This window comes from Dama dama, chromosome 18, assembly GCF_033118175.1.
Source record: "Dama dama isolate Ldn47 chromosome 18, ASM3311817v1, whole genome shotgun sequence".
In the NCBI taxonomy this organism is placed as follows: domain Eukaryota; kingdom Metazoa; phylum Chordata; class Mammalia; order Artiodactyla; family Cervidae; genus Dama; species Dama dama.
In genome coordinates, this window is record NC_083698.1 from 519,562 (window position 1) to 541,369 (window position 21,808).

The window sequence follows — 21,808 nt, forward strand, 5'->3', positions numbered from 1 at the left end:
TCACAATCTGAGTTGCAGAGCCAGCATTTACCTTAAAAATACACACATTATTTTATTCAGGTGATAGTTTCTGATACTTTGGGGACTAAGAATATTTTTTAGAATGTAAGGTAGAATTCAGTCAAGAAGCGATTATGACTAGATGTGGATTTTTTTAATCTAAATTTTAAAAAAGATCTTAAGAACCATTGAAAACAAATCTCTTTATAGTTGTTTTCGACGAAAAATTAAGTTTGTAGCACTCTGCTATATCACTTTGAAGGAAAACAAGAAGTAGTAATTGGATTGTAGTATGTATTATATAATTAATATTATAATTATTAATGTAGTATAAAAATGTCTTATATAATTTGAAAGATTAGGAGGCCTTGGTATTTATTTTTTTTTAATTTTTTATTTATTATTTATTTATTTTTTCATTTATTTTTATTAGTTGGAGGCCAACCACGTCACAACATTGCAGTGGGTTTTGTCATACATTGACATGAATCAGCCATGGAGTTACATGTATTCCCCATCCCAATCCTCTCCCCCCACCTCCCTCTCCACCCGATTCCTCTGGGTCTTCCCAGTGCACCAGGCCCGGGCACTTGTCTCACGCATCCCACCTGGGCTGGTGATCTGTTTCACTATAGATAATGTTCATGTTGTTCTCTCGAAACATCCCACCCTCGCCTTCTCCCACAGAGTCCAAAAGTCTGTTCTGTACATCTGTGTCTCTTTTTCTGTTTTGCATATAGAGTTATCATTACCATCTTTCTAAATTCCATATATATGTGTTAGTATGCTGTAATGTTCTTTATCTTTCTGGCTTACTTCACTCTGTATAATGGGCTCCAGTTTCATCCATCTCGTTAGAACTGATTCAAATGAATTCTTTTTAACGGCTGAGTAATGTTCCATGGTGTATATGTACCACAGCTTCCTTATCCATTCGTCCACTGATGGACATCTAGGTTGCTTCCATGTCCTGGCTATTATAAACAGTGCTACAATGAACATTGGGGTGCATGTGTCTTTTTCAGATATGGTTTCCTCAGTGTGTATGCCCAGAAGTGGTATCGCTGGATCATATGGCAGTTCTATTTCCAGTGTTTTAAGAAATCTCCACACTGTTCTCCATAGCGGCTGTACTAGTTTGCATTCCCACCAACAGTGTAAGAGGGTTCCCTTTTCTCCACACCCTCTCCAGCATTTGTTGCTTGTAAGCTTTTAGATAGCAGCCATCCTGACTGGAGTGTAATGGTACCTCATTGTGGTTTTGATTTGCATTTCTCTAATAATGAGTGATGTTGAGCATCTTTTCATGTGTTTGTTAGCCATCTGTATGTCTTCTTTGGAGAACTGCCTGTTTAGTTCTTTGGCCCATTTTTTGATTGGGTCATTTATTTTTCTGGAATTGAGCTTCAGGAGTTTCTTGTATATTTTTGAGATTAATCCTTTGTCTGTTTCTTCATTTGCTATTATTTTCTCCCAATCTGAGGGCTGTCTTTTCACCTTGCTTATAGTTTCCTTTGTTGTGCAAAAGCTTTTAAGTTTCATTAGGTCCCATTTGTTTATTTTTGCTTTTATTTCCAATGTTCTGGGAGGTGGGTCATAGCGGATCCTGCTGTGATTCATGTCAGAGAGTGTTTTGCCTATGTTCTCCTCTAGGAGTTTTATAGTTTCTGGTCTTACATTTAGATCTGTAATCCATTTTGAGTTTATTTTTGTGTATGGTGTTAGAAAGTGTTCTCGTTTCATTCTTTTACAAGTGGTTGACCAGTTTTCCCAGCACCACTTGTTAAAGAGGTTGTCTTTTCTCCATTGTATATTCTTGCCTCCTTTGTTGAAGATAAGGTGTCCATAGGTTCGTGGATTTATCTCTGGGCTTTGTATTTTGTTCCATTGATCTATATTTCTTTCTTTGTGCCAGTACCATACTGTCTTGATGACTGTGGCTTTGTAGTATAGTCTGAGGTCAGTCAGGTTGATTCTTCCAGTTCCATTCTTCTTTCTCAAGATTACTTTGGCTATTCGAGATTTTTTGTATTTCCATACAAATTTTGAAATTCTTTGGTCTAGTTCTGTGAAAAATACCGTTCGTAGCTTGTTAGGGATTGTATTGAATCTATAGATTGCTTTGGGTAGTATAGCCATTTTGACAATATTGATTCTTCCAATCCATGAACTCATGAAATCCATGAAGCTCATGAAATCCATGAAGTTCAGGGCTTGATCTCTGGTCAGGAACAAAGATTCCACAAGTGGTTTGTTATGGCATTACATGAGATTAAAACAAACATCCAAAAACAAGAAACCAAAAAGGAATCCCACACAAATGGCAGTTACAAAATCAGGCAAATAATGCTTAAAATAGTGGAATATATGCATATACACGTGTATATATACTCATAAGCAAAGCCAAAAGGGTCCCAGAAAAATAAGGCTAATTAGATTGACCCAGCGAACAAAGGAAATCAGAAATTATATTTGCCAGTTTAGAACAAAACTAATTAAAGCATAAACTGCAAAACAACACTAGAACAAGGTGCAAAGTGTGGAGGAAAGCAAAGAAAACAAAACTAACAATTATGTTGAGAGGAAAGGAAATAAAAGAAAAGAATAGATTGGCAAAGTTGAATAGAGGTAGGTGAAGAGGATTCATAAACATTAAAGATTAACTGCAAGGGGAAGAGAACAGTAGGAAAAGCAAACAAAGGAATAAATGTAGGAGAAATATAATAGGTTTAAAAATTAAAACTTAAAATTATAAAAGAGAGAAAAGAAAAAGAAAAGTGATAAAAAGGAAGAAGAACAACGACAAAAAAAAGGAAACAGGAAATCTCCACAGAACTGCAAAAGCCCAAATTAGAGGCAGAGGTTTTTAACAACAATAAGTGTGACTGAATATACACATATACACTCACACACATAAGCAAAATCAAAACAGTCCAACAAAAATAAAGTACAATAAATTGACCTAGCAAACAATGTGAACCAAAAATTATATCTACCAGTTAAGAACAAAACTAACTAAAGCACGAACTGGAAAACCAAACTAAAACAAAGTGCTAATTGGGGAATAAAGCAATGAAAACAAAACTAATAAATATGTTGAGATGAAAGGAAAGAAAGGAAGAGTTATGGGCCTATCAGAGTTCGTTTTTGAGCCTCTTGCAGCTAGCAATCAGAAGCCCTCTATCAGTCTTTCTTCATAGCTCTGCCTGTTCAGGCACTTACAAGACTCCCTTGCCTGGGGTCCTTCTGTGTTATTTGAAACATCAGGCACATGGAGGGGCCTCCCTGGCTGGGGTCCTTCTCTGTAGATCAGCTTGTCAAGCAGTTAAAGGGGCACCCTGGGTAGGGTCTTACTCTGTTCTTCAGCACATCAGTCACTCAAAGGAGCACCCTGGGTGGGTGCGTCAGGTATTTGATGGGCCAGCCTCTCTATTGTTCAGCTGCTGATGCTGGCAGCTGGGGAGAGAGAAAGCTATGGTGATGGTTCCACCCCCTATGTGTGACTCAGCAGTATTGCCTTGCTTCCATGGCTGCTCAGCTTCCCGCCACAGGTATTTCCCACACCATCTCCTCCCTTACATCCCCTCAATCTGTCTCTCCACAGTCAATAGCAGCCCTCACCCTGGGTTTACTCCACAATCCCTAAACTCCAACTCCCACCTGCTATGCCTTCCTGGGACCTGCATCCCTGTCTGGTGTATGTATAGCTGCAGCAAGAACTGTCTGATTCTCATTCCATTTAGGCTGCCAGAGATCAGCTGTTTCACTCTCAACCTTTCTTGCTTCTCCTCTGACTCAAACAGTAGCCATGATGTGGGGATTGGACTCCTGATTTAGTTCCCCCACCCGCTGAGGGCAGGTGCAGTCCTACTAACACTCCTGTCCCCCCCCTCCCCATTTCCTTTGTCCTACTGAGTTTTGTGTGGTTCTATATATTCTTTTCTGCTGGTCAGGTACTCCTGTTCATTCTCAGCTGGTGTTCTGCATGCACTTCTGTGTCTGAAGATGCATTCCTGATATATCTGTGGAGAGAGATGTACTCCACATCCACCTACTCCACTGCCATCGTGTTCTCTCTCTAATATTTGTTATAATTCAAATTTATTATATGTAATTTTTAGTGTATGAAATTTTATAAGTTTTTAGTTTATGAAGTTTTAGATGTACCATCATCTATAAGATTGGGGCAGTACTTTACTTACTCATAGAGTTGTGAGGATTGAACAAACTTAAATGTATGAAGCATTGAGCAATGCTCAACATACAGTATTACGTGAATATTAACTGTTACTTTTTAATTTACATGGTTGCAAAATTTTGTGTTTTGTTAAACATTGTATACAACTGTATGCTTTTTCCTTTTCAGATATTTTTATTGAAAAATTTTAAACACAATTTGTAACTGGGTGAATAGTATTTCTGTCATATGTGAATGTGTCTATATATGTCTATGTGTGCATGTGTGTATGTGTGTGTGATTCAACTTGCCATTTTCCAGTTATATATTTTTGGTTTTTCCTGTTAGTATATTTTGGTTTGCCTTGTGAGAAAGCATTATCTATTTTGGAACTGGGTGCTTAGTGTAGAAATCTAGAGATGGAGTTGTTCAATTACTGATGAGGAACAATGGGTGTATTTATACATATATGTGTGTGCACATGCACACAAATAACATACACAATGAATATATATACTTTCAATAGGTCTCATTCCAATTTTTACTCCAAAGATTTTAAGTTTCTGCTTCATTTCAGTTTGTCAAGGCGATGTCTTATTCTTTATCTTACTGATTTGACACTGTTTTTCTTTGTGCTCCTGTCTGAGACTGGGCATTTTCCCGTGTGCTTGTTTACTGTATCATAATCTTATAAAATGTGACTCACTAGATTATGCCATTTGCCTATTTATCTAATTTATTTTATCATTTCATGGTTTCTAGATATAGCAGGTTCTATTTTCTAGGGTCTAATCGGTTCAGTTCAGTTCAGTCACTCAGTCCTGTCCGACTCTTTGCGACCCCATGAATCGTAGCACGCCAGGCCTCCCTGTCCATCACCATCTCCCGGAGTTTACTCAAACTCATGTCCATCGAGTTGATGATGCCATCCAGCCATCTCATCTTCTGTCGTCCCCTTCTCCTCCTGCCCCCAATCCCTCCCAGCATCAGGGTCTTTTCCAACGAGTGAACTCTTCACATGAGGTGGCCAAAGTTTTGGAGTTTCAGCTTCAGCATCAGTCCTTCCAATGAACACCCAGGACTGATCTCCTTTAGGATGGACTGGTTGGATCTCCTTGCAGTCCAAGGACTCTCAAGAGTCTTCTCCAACACCACAGTTCAAAAGCATTTAATAATGTCTTACTTAATTTCCTTTTGTAATCTTTCTATGTTATCCCTTTACTTTCTTCATTATGAAAGTGCTATTGGAGAAATTTGGAAATCATTGATATGTGAAAATGTGCAAAAATAACCATACAGTTCAAAAATAACAATAAATATGCTAATTTTATTGAATAATCCAAAATTTTATTTATTTTTCTTTGCATATTTGACTTTTATACATTATTTTTATGCACTATTATACTATAAATGTGTCTAATTTCATAAAATATATCTACAAATCTCACCATTTATTGCAAAGTATTTTATCACATACTTTCAAAACGTGGTGCAGAGGTAGACTGTTGAGAGTCCCTTGCACAGCAAGGAGATCAAACCAATCAATCCTAAAGGAAATCAATCCTGAATTTGTTGAAAGGACTGATACTGAAGCTGAAGTTCCAATACTTTGGTTACCTGATTCATTGAAAAAGACCCTGATGCTGGGAAAGATTGAAGGCAGAAAGGGAAGAGGGTGACAGAAGATGAGATGGCTAGGTGGCATCACTGATATAATGGACATAAACTTTAGCAATCTCTGGGCAATAGTGAGGCAGAGGGAGTGCTGGTTTGCTGTAATCCATGGGATCCCAAACATTCCTACATGACTGGGAGACTGAACAACAATTTTATCATATAGATGTATTATCATTACTTTACACTTGTTTAATTTTTTTTTCACAATTTTTGCTTTTGAAAATAATGAGTATCCCTTCCATTTTGGATTTTCTTCCCATATGTAGGTATTGTAATAAGTTCCATTGTTAAATATGTTTAAAATTATAATTATTTGGTAAAATTTTTGAGTACTTTCAAGGCTCTTGAAATATAAAGCAGATGTGCTTCTTGTTAATATTATACTACAAATGTGTCTAATTTCATAAAAAGTATTTGCAAATCTCACTGTTTATTGCAAAGTATTTTATCATATACTTTCAAAACTTGGTGTTGGGGAAGACTCTTGAGAGTCTCTTGGACAGCAAGGAGATCAATCCAATCAATCCTAAAGGAACTGAGTGTGTTCTACTGAGATATTTCTTTGGTATGTCTTTCTTATTCTTAAATATTTTCATGTGGTAGTTAGTAAAGAAGCATGTACTATCTAGAAGTTTCTTTATTGTGTTCCTAATTTACCCTTTTTCTTTTTCAATATTTTACTATCCCATCTGGAGTTTTTAGAGGTATCCTTGTTTCTTACTTATTACCTATATAACAATTAATGATCTGATCCTGCTTTCCCCTCTTTCCATTTTAGCTGCATTCTTTCTGCATTGTTAGTACATGTGATATTAATGCACCATTATTCCACCAGAAGACCTAATTCTCCTTCCCGTCTCCTCTTTGTTTTCTCCCTTTTCCATGAAGCAATACTTTGTTATAGCTACCATTCTGGTCTCAGATATTTCCAAGTCCTTCTCTATAATTTTCCAGGTCCTAACTTCGTCAGTACTTTTGTTGATTTGTTCTGCTTTTCTGTGTCCCCCGTGGTCCTCTCTGCTGGTACAGATTCTCTCATCTTTCCTTTCCTCCTCATCACACTCAAAAACTTGGTGGTGGTGGAAGCTGCGTGGATTTGGAATTTGGTTTATAGGTTTGTTAATCTCTTTTCTGGTGATGCTGAAGGTATATCTCCTGTGTGCTTTTAATCACGCATGTGTGGGAAGTTGTGTGGGAAGATTTGATATTGGGCAGTTGCCATTTTCCTACAGATCTGAAAGTTGAGTAAATAGCAAATTATTTGTTTAGTAATGTCCTCTCTACTGTCTAGATTGCTCCCTGATTTTCCATCTCTGATAATTTTAGTCTCTGCCTTTGTTTTGATTTGCTTTCTGGGAGTTTCTTAGACTTCCTTGCAAATTCCTTTGTTTTAGTCAGTTCAGGAGGCTGTAACAAAAATAACCATAGACTGGGTGGCTTAAACAGCAAACTCAATTTCTCACTGTTCTAGAAGCTGGTGTCCAAGATAATGATGCCGGCAAATCTGGTATTTAATGATCACTCTCCTTATGGTTTGCAGACAGTCATCTTATTGCTGTGTCTTCATATGGCAGAGAGAGAGAGAGAGAGAGAGAGAGAGAGAGAGAGAGAAGGCTCTGGTCTCCTTTTTCTTATAATGACACAATCCAATCATGGAAAACTCCCTCCCAAAGACCCATCTCCGAGGACCATCACATTGGGTGTTAAGGCTTCAAGCTATGAATTTTAGGAGGACATAAATATTCAGTCCATAGCATCTTTCATTTGAGTTCTTTTTTAAGCTATCATATTTAAATAACTTTAAATAGTTTTGCCTGTTTTTTTAAATTTTTGATCATAGTATTCTGTTCTTTCATGTTTATAGTATATTTTTTGTATCTCTCTGAGAGTAATTATATCTTTTTGGAAGTTTCCCCCATCCCCGAGTTGTGGTTGTTTTTCCGTTTTTCTATTTTAGTCTCTGGCCATTAAATCCTGGCCCAACTAGGATCATTTCTGGCCTGGATTAAAGCAATTGCCTCTGTATCAATCAGGGTCTAACAGGACAATCATAACTATTTGAAGCATTTCAAATAGAGGGGCTTTTTGTATTGCATAAGCAATATAGGAAATTGTGTATGCATCCATAGCTGAGAAGGTGAACGGGATTGTGGGGAAATGCCAACAAAAAATACAGTAACTGGGCTGGAGGTACAAATGGTAAGCTGATGCTCCCAGACTCCAAAGCCAGAGTATCCCAGAAAATCTAGAGTTATGAAGAGTCTGAAATGGTGGATTTTGGCTGCCTGGAAGAGACACAAAGGGAAAGGCAGACCTAGTTTCTCTCTTGACCTGTCTCCCATCTTTATTTTGGCTGCCTGGAAGAGACACAAAGGGAAAGGCAGACCTAGTTTCTCCCTTGACCTGTCTCCCATCTTTCCTGGAGCCTTTTCTGGCTAGCTGGAAGGGAGCAGCAAAGTTGAGTGTACTGAAATCCTGAGGAATTGCAAAGCCCAGGCCTCCCTGTTTTCCCTCTTCAGACAGAGAGCATAACAGAGTGTCAGGGAACCAACAGTAATTAAAAAGCAAAAGCAATAGAATATTACTCAGCTATAAAAAGTATCACATTCAAGTCAGTTCTTATGAGGTGGATGAACCTGGAGCCTATTACACACAGTGAAGTAAGGCAGAAAGAGAAAGACAAATACAAAGATGGTACCGATGATCCTACATGCAGGGCAACAAAGGAGACCCAGATGGAAAGAACAGAGTTTTGGACTCAGTGGGGAAAGGTGAGGGTGGGATGATTTGAAAGAATGGCATTGAAATAAGGGCATTACCATATGTACAATAGATGACTAGTGGAAAATCCCATGGACAGAGGAGCCTGGTGGCCTCCAGTCCATGGGGTTGCTAAGAGTCAGACACGACTGAGAGACTTCACTTTCACTTTTCACTTTCTTGCATTGGGGAAGGAAATGGCAACCCACTCCAGTGTTCTTGCCTGGAGAATCCCAGGGACGGGGGAGCCTGGTGGGCAGCTGTCTCTGGGGTCACACAGAGTTGGATACGACTGAAGTGACTTAGCAGCAGCAGCAGCAGTGAAAGTTCAATGCATGAAGCAGGGCACCCAAAGTTGGTGCTCTGGGACAACCCAGAGGGATAGGGTAGAAAGGGAGGTGAGAGAGAGTTTCAGGACAGGAGGGGGACATATGTATACATGTTGCCAATTCATGTTGATGTATGGCCAAAAAAAAAAAAAAATCAAAATATTGTGAAGTAATTATCCTCCAATTAAAATAAATAATTTCAAAAAAGTGAAAGCATAGCAATAACAATGAGCCTGGGGAAGGCAAAGAATATAATTTCAAGAGTTACCACATTATTAGATTCAAATGTCCAGTTTTCAACAAAAATATAATAAGGCCTACAAAGAAACATGAAAATATGGTTCATTCAAAGGAGAAAAATAAATCAATAGACATTGTTCCTGAAAAACTCCTGATGGCATATCTATTTAGGTAAAATCTTTAAAGCAGTTATTAAAACATGCTCAAAGAACTAAAGACAGATAAGAGAAAGTCAAGAAAGTAATGTATGAGCAAAATGGAAATATCATTGAAGAGACATAAAACTTAAAAAGAAATGAAAAATTCTAGAGCTGAAAAGTACAATAACTAAAATTAGAAATTGCTAGAGGGATTCAAAGACAGATTTGAACAGACAGAAGAAATAAGCCAAATAAACATAAAGATAAGACAATAAAATTTGTCAAGTCAGGGTAACAGAACGAAAGAATATTGAAGAAAAGTGAGCTAGCCTGAAGGAACTGCAAGACATTATCAAGGGGACCCACATGTGTGTTGTGGAAATCTCAAAAGGAGAAGACAATGAAGAGTAGAGGGCATATTTGAAGAAATAATGCAAGGCAACTTACCAAATTTTATGAAAAACATTAGTATCAATAGCCAAGAAGCTCAACAAACTCCATGCAAGGTAAATCAAAAGGCCTATTGGGACAAATTATAATCAAAATTTCAAAAGCCAGAGACAAAAAGAAAATCTTGAAGACAGTAAGAGAAGTGAATTATCAATTCAAGTGGTCCTTGATAACAGCAGATTTCTCATCGTAAATTTTGGAGGCTGGATACCAGTCGGCTTGTATAATCAAAGTTCCAAATGAAAAAAAAAAAAAAAGTTTCTCAACCAAGGACTTTATATCTGGCAAAAGTGTCCTTCAAAATTAAGGGAGAAATTAAAACATTTCCATATAAACCAAAACTGAGTGAGTTGACCACTAGACCTGCCTTGTAAGAAATGTTCAAGAGTCCTGCAAAGTGAAGTGAAAAGTCACTAGATAGTGACTCAGCGTTGTACTGGAAATAAATACCTCAAATAGTCAGATAAATAAGGAATATGATTATAACAATGGTTCTTAACCACACTTTTTGTTTTATACAGGATTTAAGAGACCAGTATGTTTAAAGACAAAAAAAAAAAAAAAAAGTCTTATTAACGAAAACTAGTATTGTAACTTTGCAACTTCAAATCTTGTTTTCTATAAATATATAATTTAAGAAACTAATGCATTTAAAAGAGTTATTAGTTTATGGTTTTGGGCACACTGTGTATAAAGATAAATTTTTTGACATTGATAACTGAGAGGGACAGGGATGAGTTGTAAAGAAGAGTTTTTTTTGTGTTATTGAAGTTAATGTGATATAAATTTAAAGAGTTAGGAATGTGAAATATAATTCCCATGGTAAGCATAAAGAAAATACCTGCATAATATATATATAATTGAGAATGAATTTAAACATTTCAATGCAAAGAAATCAAGTAAACATAAAATAAGACAGTGATGTAGGAAATGAAAGCCAAAAAAAAAAAAGAAAAGAAAAAGCTGCAAGGCATATAGAAAGCAAATAGAAAAATGACAGATGTCACTTCGTGTCTATAAATACTAAATATAACTGAATTACACTTTCCAATCGAAAGAAAAGTTTGGCAGAATGGATGAAAACACATGGTCTGGTTTTAAGTTGTATACCTAAAACTCACTTTGGATTCAAAGACACAAAAATTGAAAGTGAAAGAATGGAAAAATCAGTAAATTTAGTAGGATACAAAGTCAATACACAAAATCAGTTGCATTTCTATGTTGTAACAGTCAACAGTCTGAAAGGGTATTACAAAACAATTTCATTTACAATAGTATCAAAAGTAATAAAATACTTAGGAATTAGCCAAGAGGTGAAAAATTTTAACAATGAATACTATGAAACATTCCTGAAAAAAAAAAAAAAAACACTAAAAAGATAGAAACCTATTCCTTGTTCATGTATTGAAAGACTTAATATTGTAAAAATGTCAATACTATCAATGTGACGTAATGTGTTCGATGCAGTTCCTTTCAAAATCCCAATGATGGTTTTTGTGGAAATAGAAAAACCCATCCTTAAATTTCAAGGGACTCTGAATAACCAAAAGAATCTTTAAAAAAGAATAAAACTAAAGAACTCATACTTCCTGATTTCCAAGCTTACTACAAAATCACAGTCATCAAAATAGTGTGGTAATAAGTACAAAATGAACAAACAAAAAACCCAGTGTGGTATTGGTACAAAGGCAGACATATAGACCAATGGAATAGAATAAAGTTCAGAAGTAAGATGTTGAATTTAAGGTCAAATAACTTTTGGCAAGGATGCCAAGACTATTTAGTGGGGAAAGGGCAATCTTTTCAACAAATGGTGCTGGGAGAATTGGATATCCACAAGCAAAAGTATGAAGTTAGACACTTAGCACCATGTACAAAAATTAACTCAAAATGAATCAAAGGCCTAAATGTAAAACCTAGACCAATAAAACTTTCAGAAGACAACATAGGAGAAAAATTTCAGAACATTGGATTTGGTAATGATTTCTTAGGTATGAAACCAGAAGCACAGGTAACAAAAGGAAATATAGGCTCATTGAATTTATTAAAAAAATTAAAACTTCACCATAAAAAGACACTATCAACAGTGTAAAGAGACAGTCCACCAAATGGAAGACAATATTTGCAAATTAGGTATCAGATAAGCAAATCATGTTCAGAATATGTAGAGAACTCTTTTGCAGACGACCTGCTTCTGGGTCGGGGTTTTGTACATAGCAGAGCAGCTCTCTTGCTGCTGTCTGTTGAAAGTCAGCCCTTGACACAAGGCTTTGAAGGAAAAGAAATTTGGGTAAAAAAATTTAAAAGAAAAGTAAAAAAAGAAAGAATATATAGAGAATTTCTAAAACTCAACAACAACAAACTGATTCAAAAACAGGGCAAGGAGTTGGATAGACATTTCTCCAAAGAAGGTATACAAATGGCCAGTAAGCACATGGAAAGATGTTAAACATCACTATTTATTAGGGAAATACAAATCAAAGCTACCATGAATTGTTACCTCATACCCATTATGATCAACCTGGACCAACACACAGGTTCCAAATAGGAAAAGGAGTACGTCAAGGCTGTATATTGTTAACCTGCTTATTTAAATTATATGCAGAGTATATCATGAGAAACACTGGGCTGGATGAAGTGCAAGATGGAATCAAGATTGCTGGCAGAAAACATCCATAACCTCAGATATGCAGATGACACCACCCTTATGGCAGAAAGTGAAGAAGAACTAAAGAGCCTCTTGATGAAAGTGAAAGAGGAGAGTGAAAAAGTTGCCTTAAAGCTCAACATTCAGAAAACTAAGATTATGCCATCCGGTCCCATCACTTCATGGCAAATAGATGTGGAAACAGTGTCACACTTTATTTTTGGGGGCTCCAAAATCACTGCAGATGGTGACTGCAGCCATGAAATTAAAAGACGCTTACTCGTTGGAAGGAAAGTTATGACCAACCTAGACAGCATGTTAAAAAGCAGAGACATTACTTTGCCAACAAAGATCCATCTAGTCAAGGCTATGGTTTTTCCAATAGTCATGTATGGATGTGAGAGTTGGACTATAAAGAAAGCTAAGCACAGAAGAATTGATGCTTTTGAACTGTGTTGTTGGAGAAGACTCTTGAGGGTCCCTTGGACTGCAAGGAGATCCAACCAGTCCATCCTAAAGGAGATCAGTCCTGGGTTTTCATTGGAAGGACTGATGTGGAAGCTGAAACTCCAATATTTTGGCCACCTGATGCGAAGAGCTGACTCATTTGAGAAGGCCCTGATGTTGGGAAAGATTGAAGGCGGAGGCGAAGGAGACAATAGAGGATGAGATGGTTGGATGGCATCACCGACTCAATGGACATGAGTTTGGTAAATTCTGGGAGTTGGTGATGGACAGGGAGGCCTGGTGTGCTGTGGTTCATGGGGTCACAAAGAGTCAGACATGACTGAGCGACTGAACTGAACTGATTATGATAGCCACTATAGAAAAGCAGAAAACAAATGTTGCTGAGAAACTGGAAACCTTGTGCACTGTTGGTGAAAACATAAACTGGGATAGTTATTGTGGTAAGCAAAGCAGTATGGTGGCTCCCCCACCCTCACCAAAATATAATTTTCGTATGATCTAGAAATTTGTTTTTTGAATATATATATATATATATATATATTCCAAAAGTGAAAGCAGGATCATATTGGTGTACCTAGATTCCTAATGACATTATCACAAGAGCTAAAACATGAAAACATCCCAAGTATCCATCAATGGATCAGTGGATAAAAAATTGTGGTATATACATACAATAGAATATAATTCAGCCTTAAGGAAGATAACATGCTACAGCACAGATGAACCTTGAAGATATTATGCTAAGTTAAATAAGCCAGTCACAAAAACACAAATAGTGTATGATTCGATTTATATGAGGTATCTGAATAATCATACTCATAGCCATAAAAAGTAGAATCATGCTTGCCCAAGACTTGGGGAAAAAGAATGAGAAGTAATTGTTGAATGGTTATAGAATTTCAACTTTACAAGATGAAAAGGGTTCTGAAAATGGATAGTGGTGATGGTTGTACAATATTAAGAATATGATTAATATCACTAAGCTGGGTACTTAAAAATGGTTGAGACTGCAAATTTCATGTGTATTTTACTCCAATAAAACACATTGGAAAAAAGTAAAATTTCTGGATCAAAATATATGCATATTGTCAAAATCACTGATGTCCATTATCAAACTGACAGAAAGTTTGTACCTGTTTACTGATTGGAAGGGCCATTTGTCCTTTAGGAAACTTTTATGCTGAAGTACCTCTCTGATGTATGTCTTTCCCACCCACTCTTTAATTAGGTCCCCAGAGAGCTTGTAAACCACTGCTACCTTCTCGAAGGTAGATATGATTATGGAAGTTTTAGGAAGAGGGCATAACTTTAACAATCACAGTGTGGAGGAGAGTACATGTACATGTGCATGTTGCATGGCTATCCTTCTCTGGCTATGGGTGCTCATGAAATTAAAATGGTCCTTAGTTTTAGGAGGTGTGGGAATATGCTGAAACAGCAGAGGTCAAGTCAAAGACCTGTCTAAGACAGAAGATATGGGAAGTAGGTTATGGCCACCATACTGGACAGAAGAATGCATTTTTCAGAATAGTCTGACCATAGATTTTCCTGGCACTCTACCTGCCATTCCATTCCTCATTAGTATTTATTGCCTTTGAATGATTTGATTGTAGGTTTGCTAATTATATTATTAGCAAGGTGAGTGGACTTCCCCGGTGGCTCAGACGGTAAAGCATCTGCCTACAGTGCGGGAGACCCAGGTTCGATCCTTGGGTCAGAAAGATCTCCTGGAGAAGGAAATGGCAACCCACCCCAGTACTCTTGCCTGGAAAACCCCATGGACAGAGGAGCTGGTAGGCTACAGTCTGTGGGGTTGCAAAGAGTTGGACACGACTGAGCGACTTCGCTTTAGCAAGGTGAGCGCATCCAGTAACCTAGGCAACCGTCTGTGCTGCTGGTGTGGCTTAATGTTAGCCAGCTGTTTCCTCCACTTGTTGGGATGTTCTTGACTCATTTTTTTATAATCAAAAGACTGTAAATATTCCATCACCTCTTCCTTCTTATCTTGCCTATTTCTTCTTACATTTTACTAATCAAACCTGGCTTCCTAAGGTCATTGATAATTCTAATATTATGTTGTTTCTACAAAAATAATACACAGAATGCTTCCAAACATATTCATTACATTCCAATTTCCTTTTTTACAGTTTAATTTTATCTTTAATCAATTTTGAGAAGTAAGGTTCCTTTTTTCTAGCTACTTAATCAATAATCCAATTATTATGCCTTAAGTATTTTTTTTTTTCATTTATTTATATTGGTTGGAGGCTAATTACTTTACAATATTGTAATGGTTTTTGCCACACATTGACATGAATCAGCCATGGATTTACATGTGTTCCCCATCCTGAACCCCCTTCCCACCTCCCTCCCCATCGCATCCCTCTGGGTCATCCTAGTGCACCAGCCCTGAGCACTTGTCTCATTCATCAAAACTGGACTGGCGATTTGTTTCACAGTTGATAATATACATGTTTCAATGCTATTCTCTCAGATCATCCCACTCGCCTTCTCCCACAGAGTCCAAAAGACTGTTCTATACGTCTGTGTCTCTTTTTCTGTCTTGCATATAGGGTTATAGTTACCATCTTTCTAAATTCCATATATATGCATTAGTATACTGAATTGGTGTTTTTCTTTTTGGCTTACTTCGCTCTATATAATGGACTCCAGTTTCATCCACCTCATTAGAACTGATTCATATGTATTCTTTTTAATGGCTGAGTAATATTCCATTGTGTATATGTACCACTGCTTTCTTATCCATTCGTCTGCTGATGGACATCTAGGTTGCTTCCATGTCCTGGTTATTATAAACAGAGCTGCAATGAACACTCGGGTACACATGTCTCTTTCAGTTCTGGTTTCCTCAGTGTGTATGCCCAGGAGTGGGATTCCTGGGTCATATGGAAGTTCTGTTTCCAGTTTTTTAAGGAATCTCCACACTGTTTTCCATAGTGGTTGTACTAGTTTGCATTCCCATCAACAGTGTAAGAGGGTTCCCTTTTCTCCACACCCTCCAACATTTATTGCTTGTAGACTTTTGGATAGCAGCCATTCTGACTGGTGTGAAATGGTACCTCATTGTGGTTTAGACTTACATTTCTCTAATAATGAGTGATGTTGAGCATCTTTTCATGTGTTTGTTAGGCATCCATATGTCTTCTTTGGAGAAATGTCTGTTTAGTTCTTTGGCCCATTTTGTTTATTGGGTTGTTTATTTTTCTGGAATTGAGCTGCAGGAATTTGTTGTGTATTTTTGAGATTAATTCTTTGTCAGTTGCTTCATTTGCTATTATTTTCTCCCATTCTGAAGGTTGTCTTTTCACCTTGCTTATCGTTTCCTTTGTTGTGCAAAAGCTTTTAAGTTTCATTAGGTCCCATTTGTTTATTTTTGCTTTTATTTCCAATATTCTGGGAGGTGGGTCATAGAGGATCTTGCTGTGATTTATGTTGGAGAGTGTTTTGCCTATGTTCTCCTCTAGGAGTTTTATAGTTTCTGGTCTTACATTTAGATCTTTAATTCATTTTGGGTTTATTTTTGTGTATGATGTTAGAAAGTGTTCTCATTTCATTCTTTTACAAGTTGTTGACCAGTTTTCCTAGCACCACTTGTTAAAGAGGTTGTCTTTTCTCCTTTGTATATTCTTGCCTACTTTGTCGAAGATAAGGTGTCCGTAGGTATGTGGATTTGTCTCTGGGCTTTGTATTTTGTTCCATTGATCTATATTTCTGTCGTTGTGCCAGTACCATACTGTCTTGATGACTGTGGCTTTGTAGTAGAGCCTGAAGTCAGGCAGGTTGATTCTTCCATTTCCATTCTTCTTTCTCAAGATTGCTTTGGCTATTCGAGGTTTTTTGTATTTCCATACAAATTGTGAAATTATTTGTTCTAGTTCTGTGAAGAATACCATTGGTAGCTTGATAGGGATTGCATTGAATCTATAGATTGCTTTGGGTAATATACTCATTTTCACTAATATACCGTGTTTGTGGATTGGAAGTAGTTTCTATTTTCTCCAATGATCTAAAAAAAAAAAAAAATTCTATGATATGCTGTTATCTTGTTCTTAGATTTCTGCATTTTCTCTTCAGTTTTATCAATGTGTCTTCCCATTTTGATAGTGATACAATATTGTTAATTGCATTATAACTATGCATTATGGCTTCTGGCAATGAAAGTGACCTTTCATATGCTTCCTTCTGCATTGTGTATGTGTGTGTGTGTGAGCGAAGGGCTGACTAATTTTTTTCTCCACTGTATGTTCTTTAAGATTAGCACTAACTTCATTTTGTTGAGTTACAAGATTATCTATCTGATATTTTGTGTAGAGCTATCTGAAATTTAAAAATTAACCTTCAAAAAAATTATTTCTTTGCACATACTGCTTTTCCCTTCTCTTCCCTACCTCTATTCCAATAGGAACATATTATGCTTCTCAGTTTGTATGCTTTAAAAGTACTCCCGGACTTCCCTGGCAGCCCAGTGGTTAAGAGTCTGCCTGCTGGCGCAGGGGACACAGGTGCAGTCACTGGTCCAGGAGGGTTCCGCATGCCCTGAGACAGCTGAGCCTGTGATCTGCAGCGAGAGAAGCTGCTGCAGTGGGAAGCTGTGCACTGCGGTGAAGGGCAGCCCCTGCCCTCCGTAGCTGGAGAGAGCCCATGTGCAGGAAGGAAGGCCCAGCTCACTCAATGATGAATAAGTAAATCTGGGGGAAAAGTATTCCTAAGTAACTTGTTATTTTATTCACTTAGGACCTGAACTGTCTTTCCTTCTTAAGCTTATTTTTACATATTTCACATTCTTGTTTCAATATTTAAATTCAATATCTAACAACAATTACTTATAATGCCCCAAACCACTTACTTATTTCACTTATTTTTCCAAAATGCCTTATGATGTGGATATTATCATTATTTCTTTTTTGAAGATTAAAAAAAAAACAAAACTGAAGCTTAACTAGTTTTAGTAATTTGCTCAAATTCACATCACATGTGTCCACTTACTTACTATGTCAGGGAAACTAAATTTTAGAGAACAAAAGAATTACCTGGAAAATAGTTTAAAATTTCAGATTCCCTGGCCTATGTGCTGAGATTTTCGATTAGGGATCCTGGGGATTTTATGAATTTGTACCCCCCTTCCCCCTGGCCTGGTGTGGATGTCATGATCTACACCTTGGGCAAGATTGCACTGAGGTTGGTATCATGTGAATGTTGTCTTTTTCCATTCTGTTTTCTTATGGTTATATTGCTAGAATATCAATAGGAAATAAATGGGTGTTTGTGTATTTATTTTTTATCTTGCCACCATCTTTAACCACCATATATATTCAACACACGCAAAAACTTTTCACTTTGTCCTTTTGGGATAATGAGATAGATGATCATAGTACCTGGCACAGTGTGCCAGTAGCCATTAAATAAATTACCTGAAAATATTGTACATTTCCTTTCTTTGATAACATTTATATTCACATTGATGAGGTATTTTCTATTAGCTAGAACAACCAGAATAACTTTAACTCACAGCTTCAGCATTTTGTTCTCTTTGTCCCTCCTTCTCAGCATTCATCACAGACAATAAAGGGTAACAAAGATAGAAATTGTGATAGACTATAGCTATTTTACTTAATAGCAATTGAGCTATTATACACTTTACTGAATGTAATTAATTTTTGTAAGTATTTGTATAATTTAAAATATTCTAAATATTAAAAAAAAAACAGATCTTGAAATTTAGTTGGATATTGAAATTATTAAGGCTATAGTATCCATAAAGTATTTTGCCAAAACAAGCCATGATGTTAAGGGAAAAAAAAAAAAAAAGAAATATAGCAAAAGATTTGCTTTAAAATGTTACCTAAGGTCTAGGTCCTGAGGTCAACCCCCTTAATTTCCCACCAAAAGACATAAACTCACCACACTATCAAGAGGCACAGAAAGGGTGTTTTCAGAAACTGGGATGAATCTCAAATGGTGTCAATTCCTGTAGGTTTTACACAAAGCCTGTAGCAACATGGGGCTCATTAGCATGGAGAGGACTAAAATCTGATTGGTGTAGATGTGGCAAGAATTGAAGGAGAAAAGCTGGAAATGGCAAGTGTATAGTAGCAAAAACTTTTTAAGAAGATTAGTTACACAGAGGAGCTGAGAATTTAAGCAAGAGGCGGCGCGGGGGGCACAGTGGTGTCAAAAGAGGGATTTCTTTTTATGGGAGGGATAATAAAGCTATTTAAAAATTAAGGAGTGACCCAGCAGAGTGGGAAAAAACTTGATGCAGGAGATGGGGATAAGAGACAGAGAGAGAGCCTGGGTGGCAGTAGGCAAGAGGAAATGAGATGTGGTGAGCAAGTTTAGTTGTTAGCCTCAGTGTTGTAATAGGAACAACACTGTGGGCAGAAGGAACTCTGTGGGCACAGATTCAGGTGGATGGCTAACCGTGAAGAAAGGAGCTGTGGACGGCCTGCCTTAACTGCTGTATTTTCTCAATGGAGAGAAGTCAGGTGACCATTGAGAAGGATGGGAGGAAGGCTTGGGAGGCGTGAAGAGTAGGAGTCCACCAAGAAGGAGGGAAAGTGAGTGGTGAAGGAAGTTCTATATTATGTCTCATCAGATGAAGGAAGGTCATATCACGGCTTCTGAGGCTAGTGTTTGTGAACTTGATGGAGACAGAGCAGTATGACACCATGCTTTCCCATCCAACTGAGTTCCCTGGCCTCCAGTGCAGAGTAATCCTGTCAAAATAATAATGAGGTTATAACATGTAGTAAGGATACACCCTGTCCTCCAGCCTCTGAGGCCTCTTCCATTCTTCCCACTTGATAGGACACCTGCAAAAGAGCTGCACTCTTCAGCGAATGAAGAGTGTGGTGAGTCCAGAGGGAGAGAAGGGGAAAGGGACTCGCCCAGGTGAAAATCTCATTCCTGTAATTAATAAAAGAATGAAAGAAAACTTGACAGGGTCAGAAAGCACTGAGACAAATGTGAAATGTGGCCAACTTGTTATATACGAAATTCAAAGAGAGTATTATTTGAAATTGATCAAGATGCGGATTGGTCACACACAGCAGGACTGTTCTAGGTTGGTAGCATCAAGTATATTTATGCAGATGTAAGCCTCATTGTGAGAAACCCTGATGCTGGGAAAGATTGAGGGCAGGAGGAGAAGGGTGCAACAGAGGATGAGATGGCTAGATGCATCACCAACTCAATAGACATGAGTTTGAGCAAACTCCGGGAGATGGTGAAGAACAGGGAAGCTTGGCATTCTGCAACTCTTTGCATGTGGTGTCAAAGAGTTGGACATGACTTAACAACTGAACAACAAACCTCTTGGTGTGTGCATTCAACTAGAACATGCAGCTTGGGCCATAAAACATGCTCAAATAGTGTATCAACAATGATGCTAATTTTTTTCACTGATCCTATAAAATCTCCACACTCTTTACCTCCATTTTGTGATCTTCTAAAAAATAGACTTGTTGTATTAAATGTTCTGAATAATCAAATAAACGTAAACAGCTCTTTCTGGGTAAATATCTCAATTAGTAAGGAAAGCTAACCAACCAAACAGTCCCCAAGGTGTGTCAGGACCTCCAGGCAATGGTGCTTGGGTGGGAGGAGGGGATCTCTGAGGCACAACCATTCAGAATCACTAGAGGGGCATCTGCCATCCTCACAGGCCTTGGGCAGCCCCCTGGGGATGCTCACAAGCTGCTTCAAGGGCAAGAGCCTGAGGGTTTGGGGCCAGCTTGGAAGAGACTGCTGCCATCCTGCCCTGTGACCACCCTTCCCTGCAGGGGAGGCTGGGGACCTGGCGTGTGCTGGCTTCAGGAGTGAAGGTAACCTGGAGCAGCAGTCTCCACTGTCCTGCCATTGGTTGTCCTGAGACAGACCTGTTTTGTATGTTTAGTTTTAACTGGAGTTCTGGACTTAACTCCCTGATGCACTGGACAAACTAGTATATGACTGTTGACTTTCTCACTTCAATTCTTTCTACTCAGGTGAACTCTATGTAAAGATCATGAAGTCTATGAAATGTAGGACTTGATAAGAGCTCCTTTTGGATTCCTATTCTCCAGGAGGCAAACAGAGGGTCAGAGTAGGTGGGTGGTTTCAAAAAGAGAGGAAGCTTAATTTAAAAACAAAAATTCAAGAACAAGCCCCTGATTTGAGAACTGCAGCAAGTGGAGTGAATATAAAAGTTCCTGTGCTTATGTTAGTTATCCACCCTGCTCCTGCATCAGTAAGGAGACCAGAGACTCCATCTTGGACAATAAACCATCAGTCACTTTTAGAGAAATCACTGCCACTTCCACACTTTGAATAAATTTAATGTTTTCAGTTCTATGGTGTAGCTTGCTAAAGATGTGCAAGATGGATTTCAAACAGATTCCAAATTATATGCAAAGCATGTCTTACAGATGTGGAGAAATAATCAGTTGCCCAAAATTCTTACAAAACATTAGTGTCCTAACTCTATTTGAGTAAAGCCCATGTGACTAGTCAAATGAAGACAGAAAGAAAATGGAAACCCTGAAAACTATTTCACACACACTCACTGTACGTTTTCTATACCAGAGTGGGGAGGCTGAACGAGTTCCCTATTTTTTTTTTTTTTTGTTCATTGCTGTTCTTTTAATTCCAAATTCTCTTTACAAGAAAGGTTGCTATTTTCTAATTATTTTTAGCACTCAAACATCCTTTATCATTGCCAATTGACTTGCCAGGACAAAAAAGAGAAGGCATCCTCCAAGCATGCCTGAACTTTGCTATTTTGTCACAGGCTGCTGTACTGATTCATAGCAAGAGAAACACCAGCTCAGGAGAAGGGAAAGAGCCAGTGCTCATCTGTCAAGAAGATTTGTGCCTCTTTGAAAAACAGCAACTTGCCCCTCACATTATAAAAATCTCAAGC

At 37.7% G+C, this 21,808-nt stretch overlaps 1 protein-coding gene across 3 annotated transcripts in view; it reads left to right on the forward strand.

Annotated features, from left to right (window-relative positions):
• LOC133072027 (conserved oligomeric Golgi complex subunit 2-like) overlaps positions 1-21,808 on the forward strand; it is a 121,906-nt gene that overhangs the window by 24,306 nt on the left and 75,792 nt on the right. Inside the window, exon 5 of one of the 3 annotated variants that reach the window (XM_061164800.1) lies at positions 434-879. The exons of the other annotated variants lie outside the window; for them this stretch is intronic. Coding sequence (XP_061020783.1) covers positions 434-763 — 330 coding nt within the window. The 3' untranslated portion in view covers positions 764-879. Of the gene's footprint in view, positions 1-433; positions 880-21,808 lie in introns of those variants that run through there. 3 annotated transcript variants of the gene reach the window in all.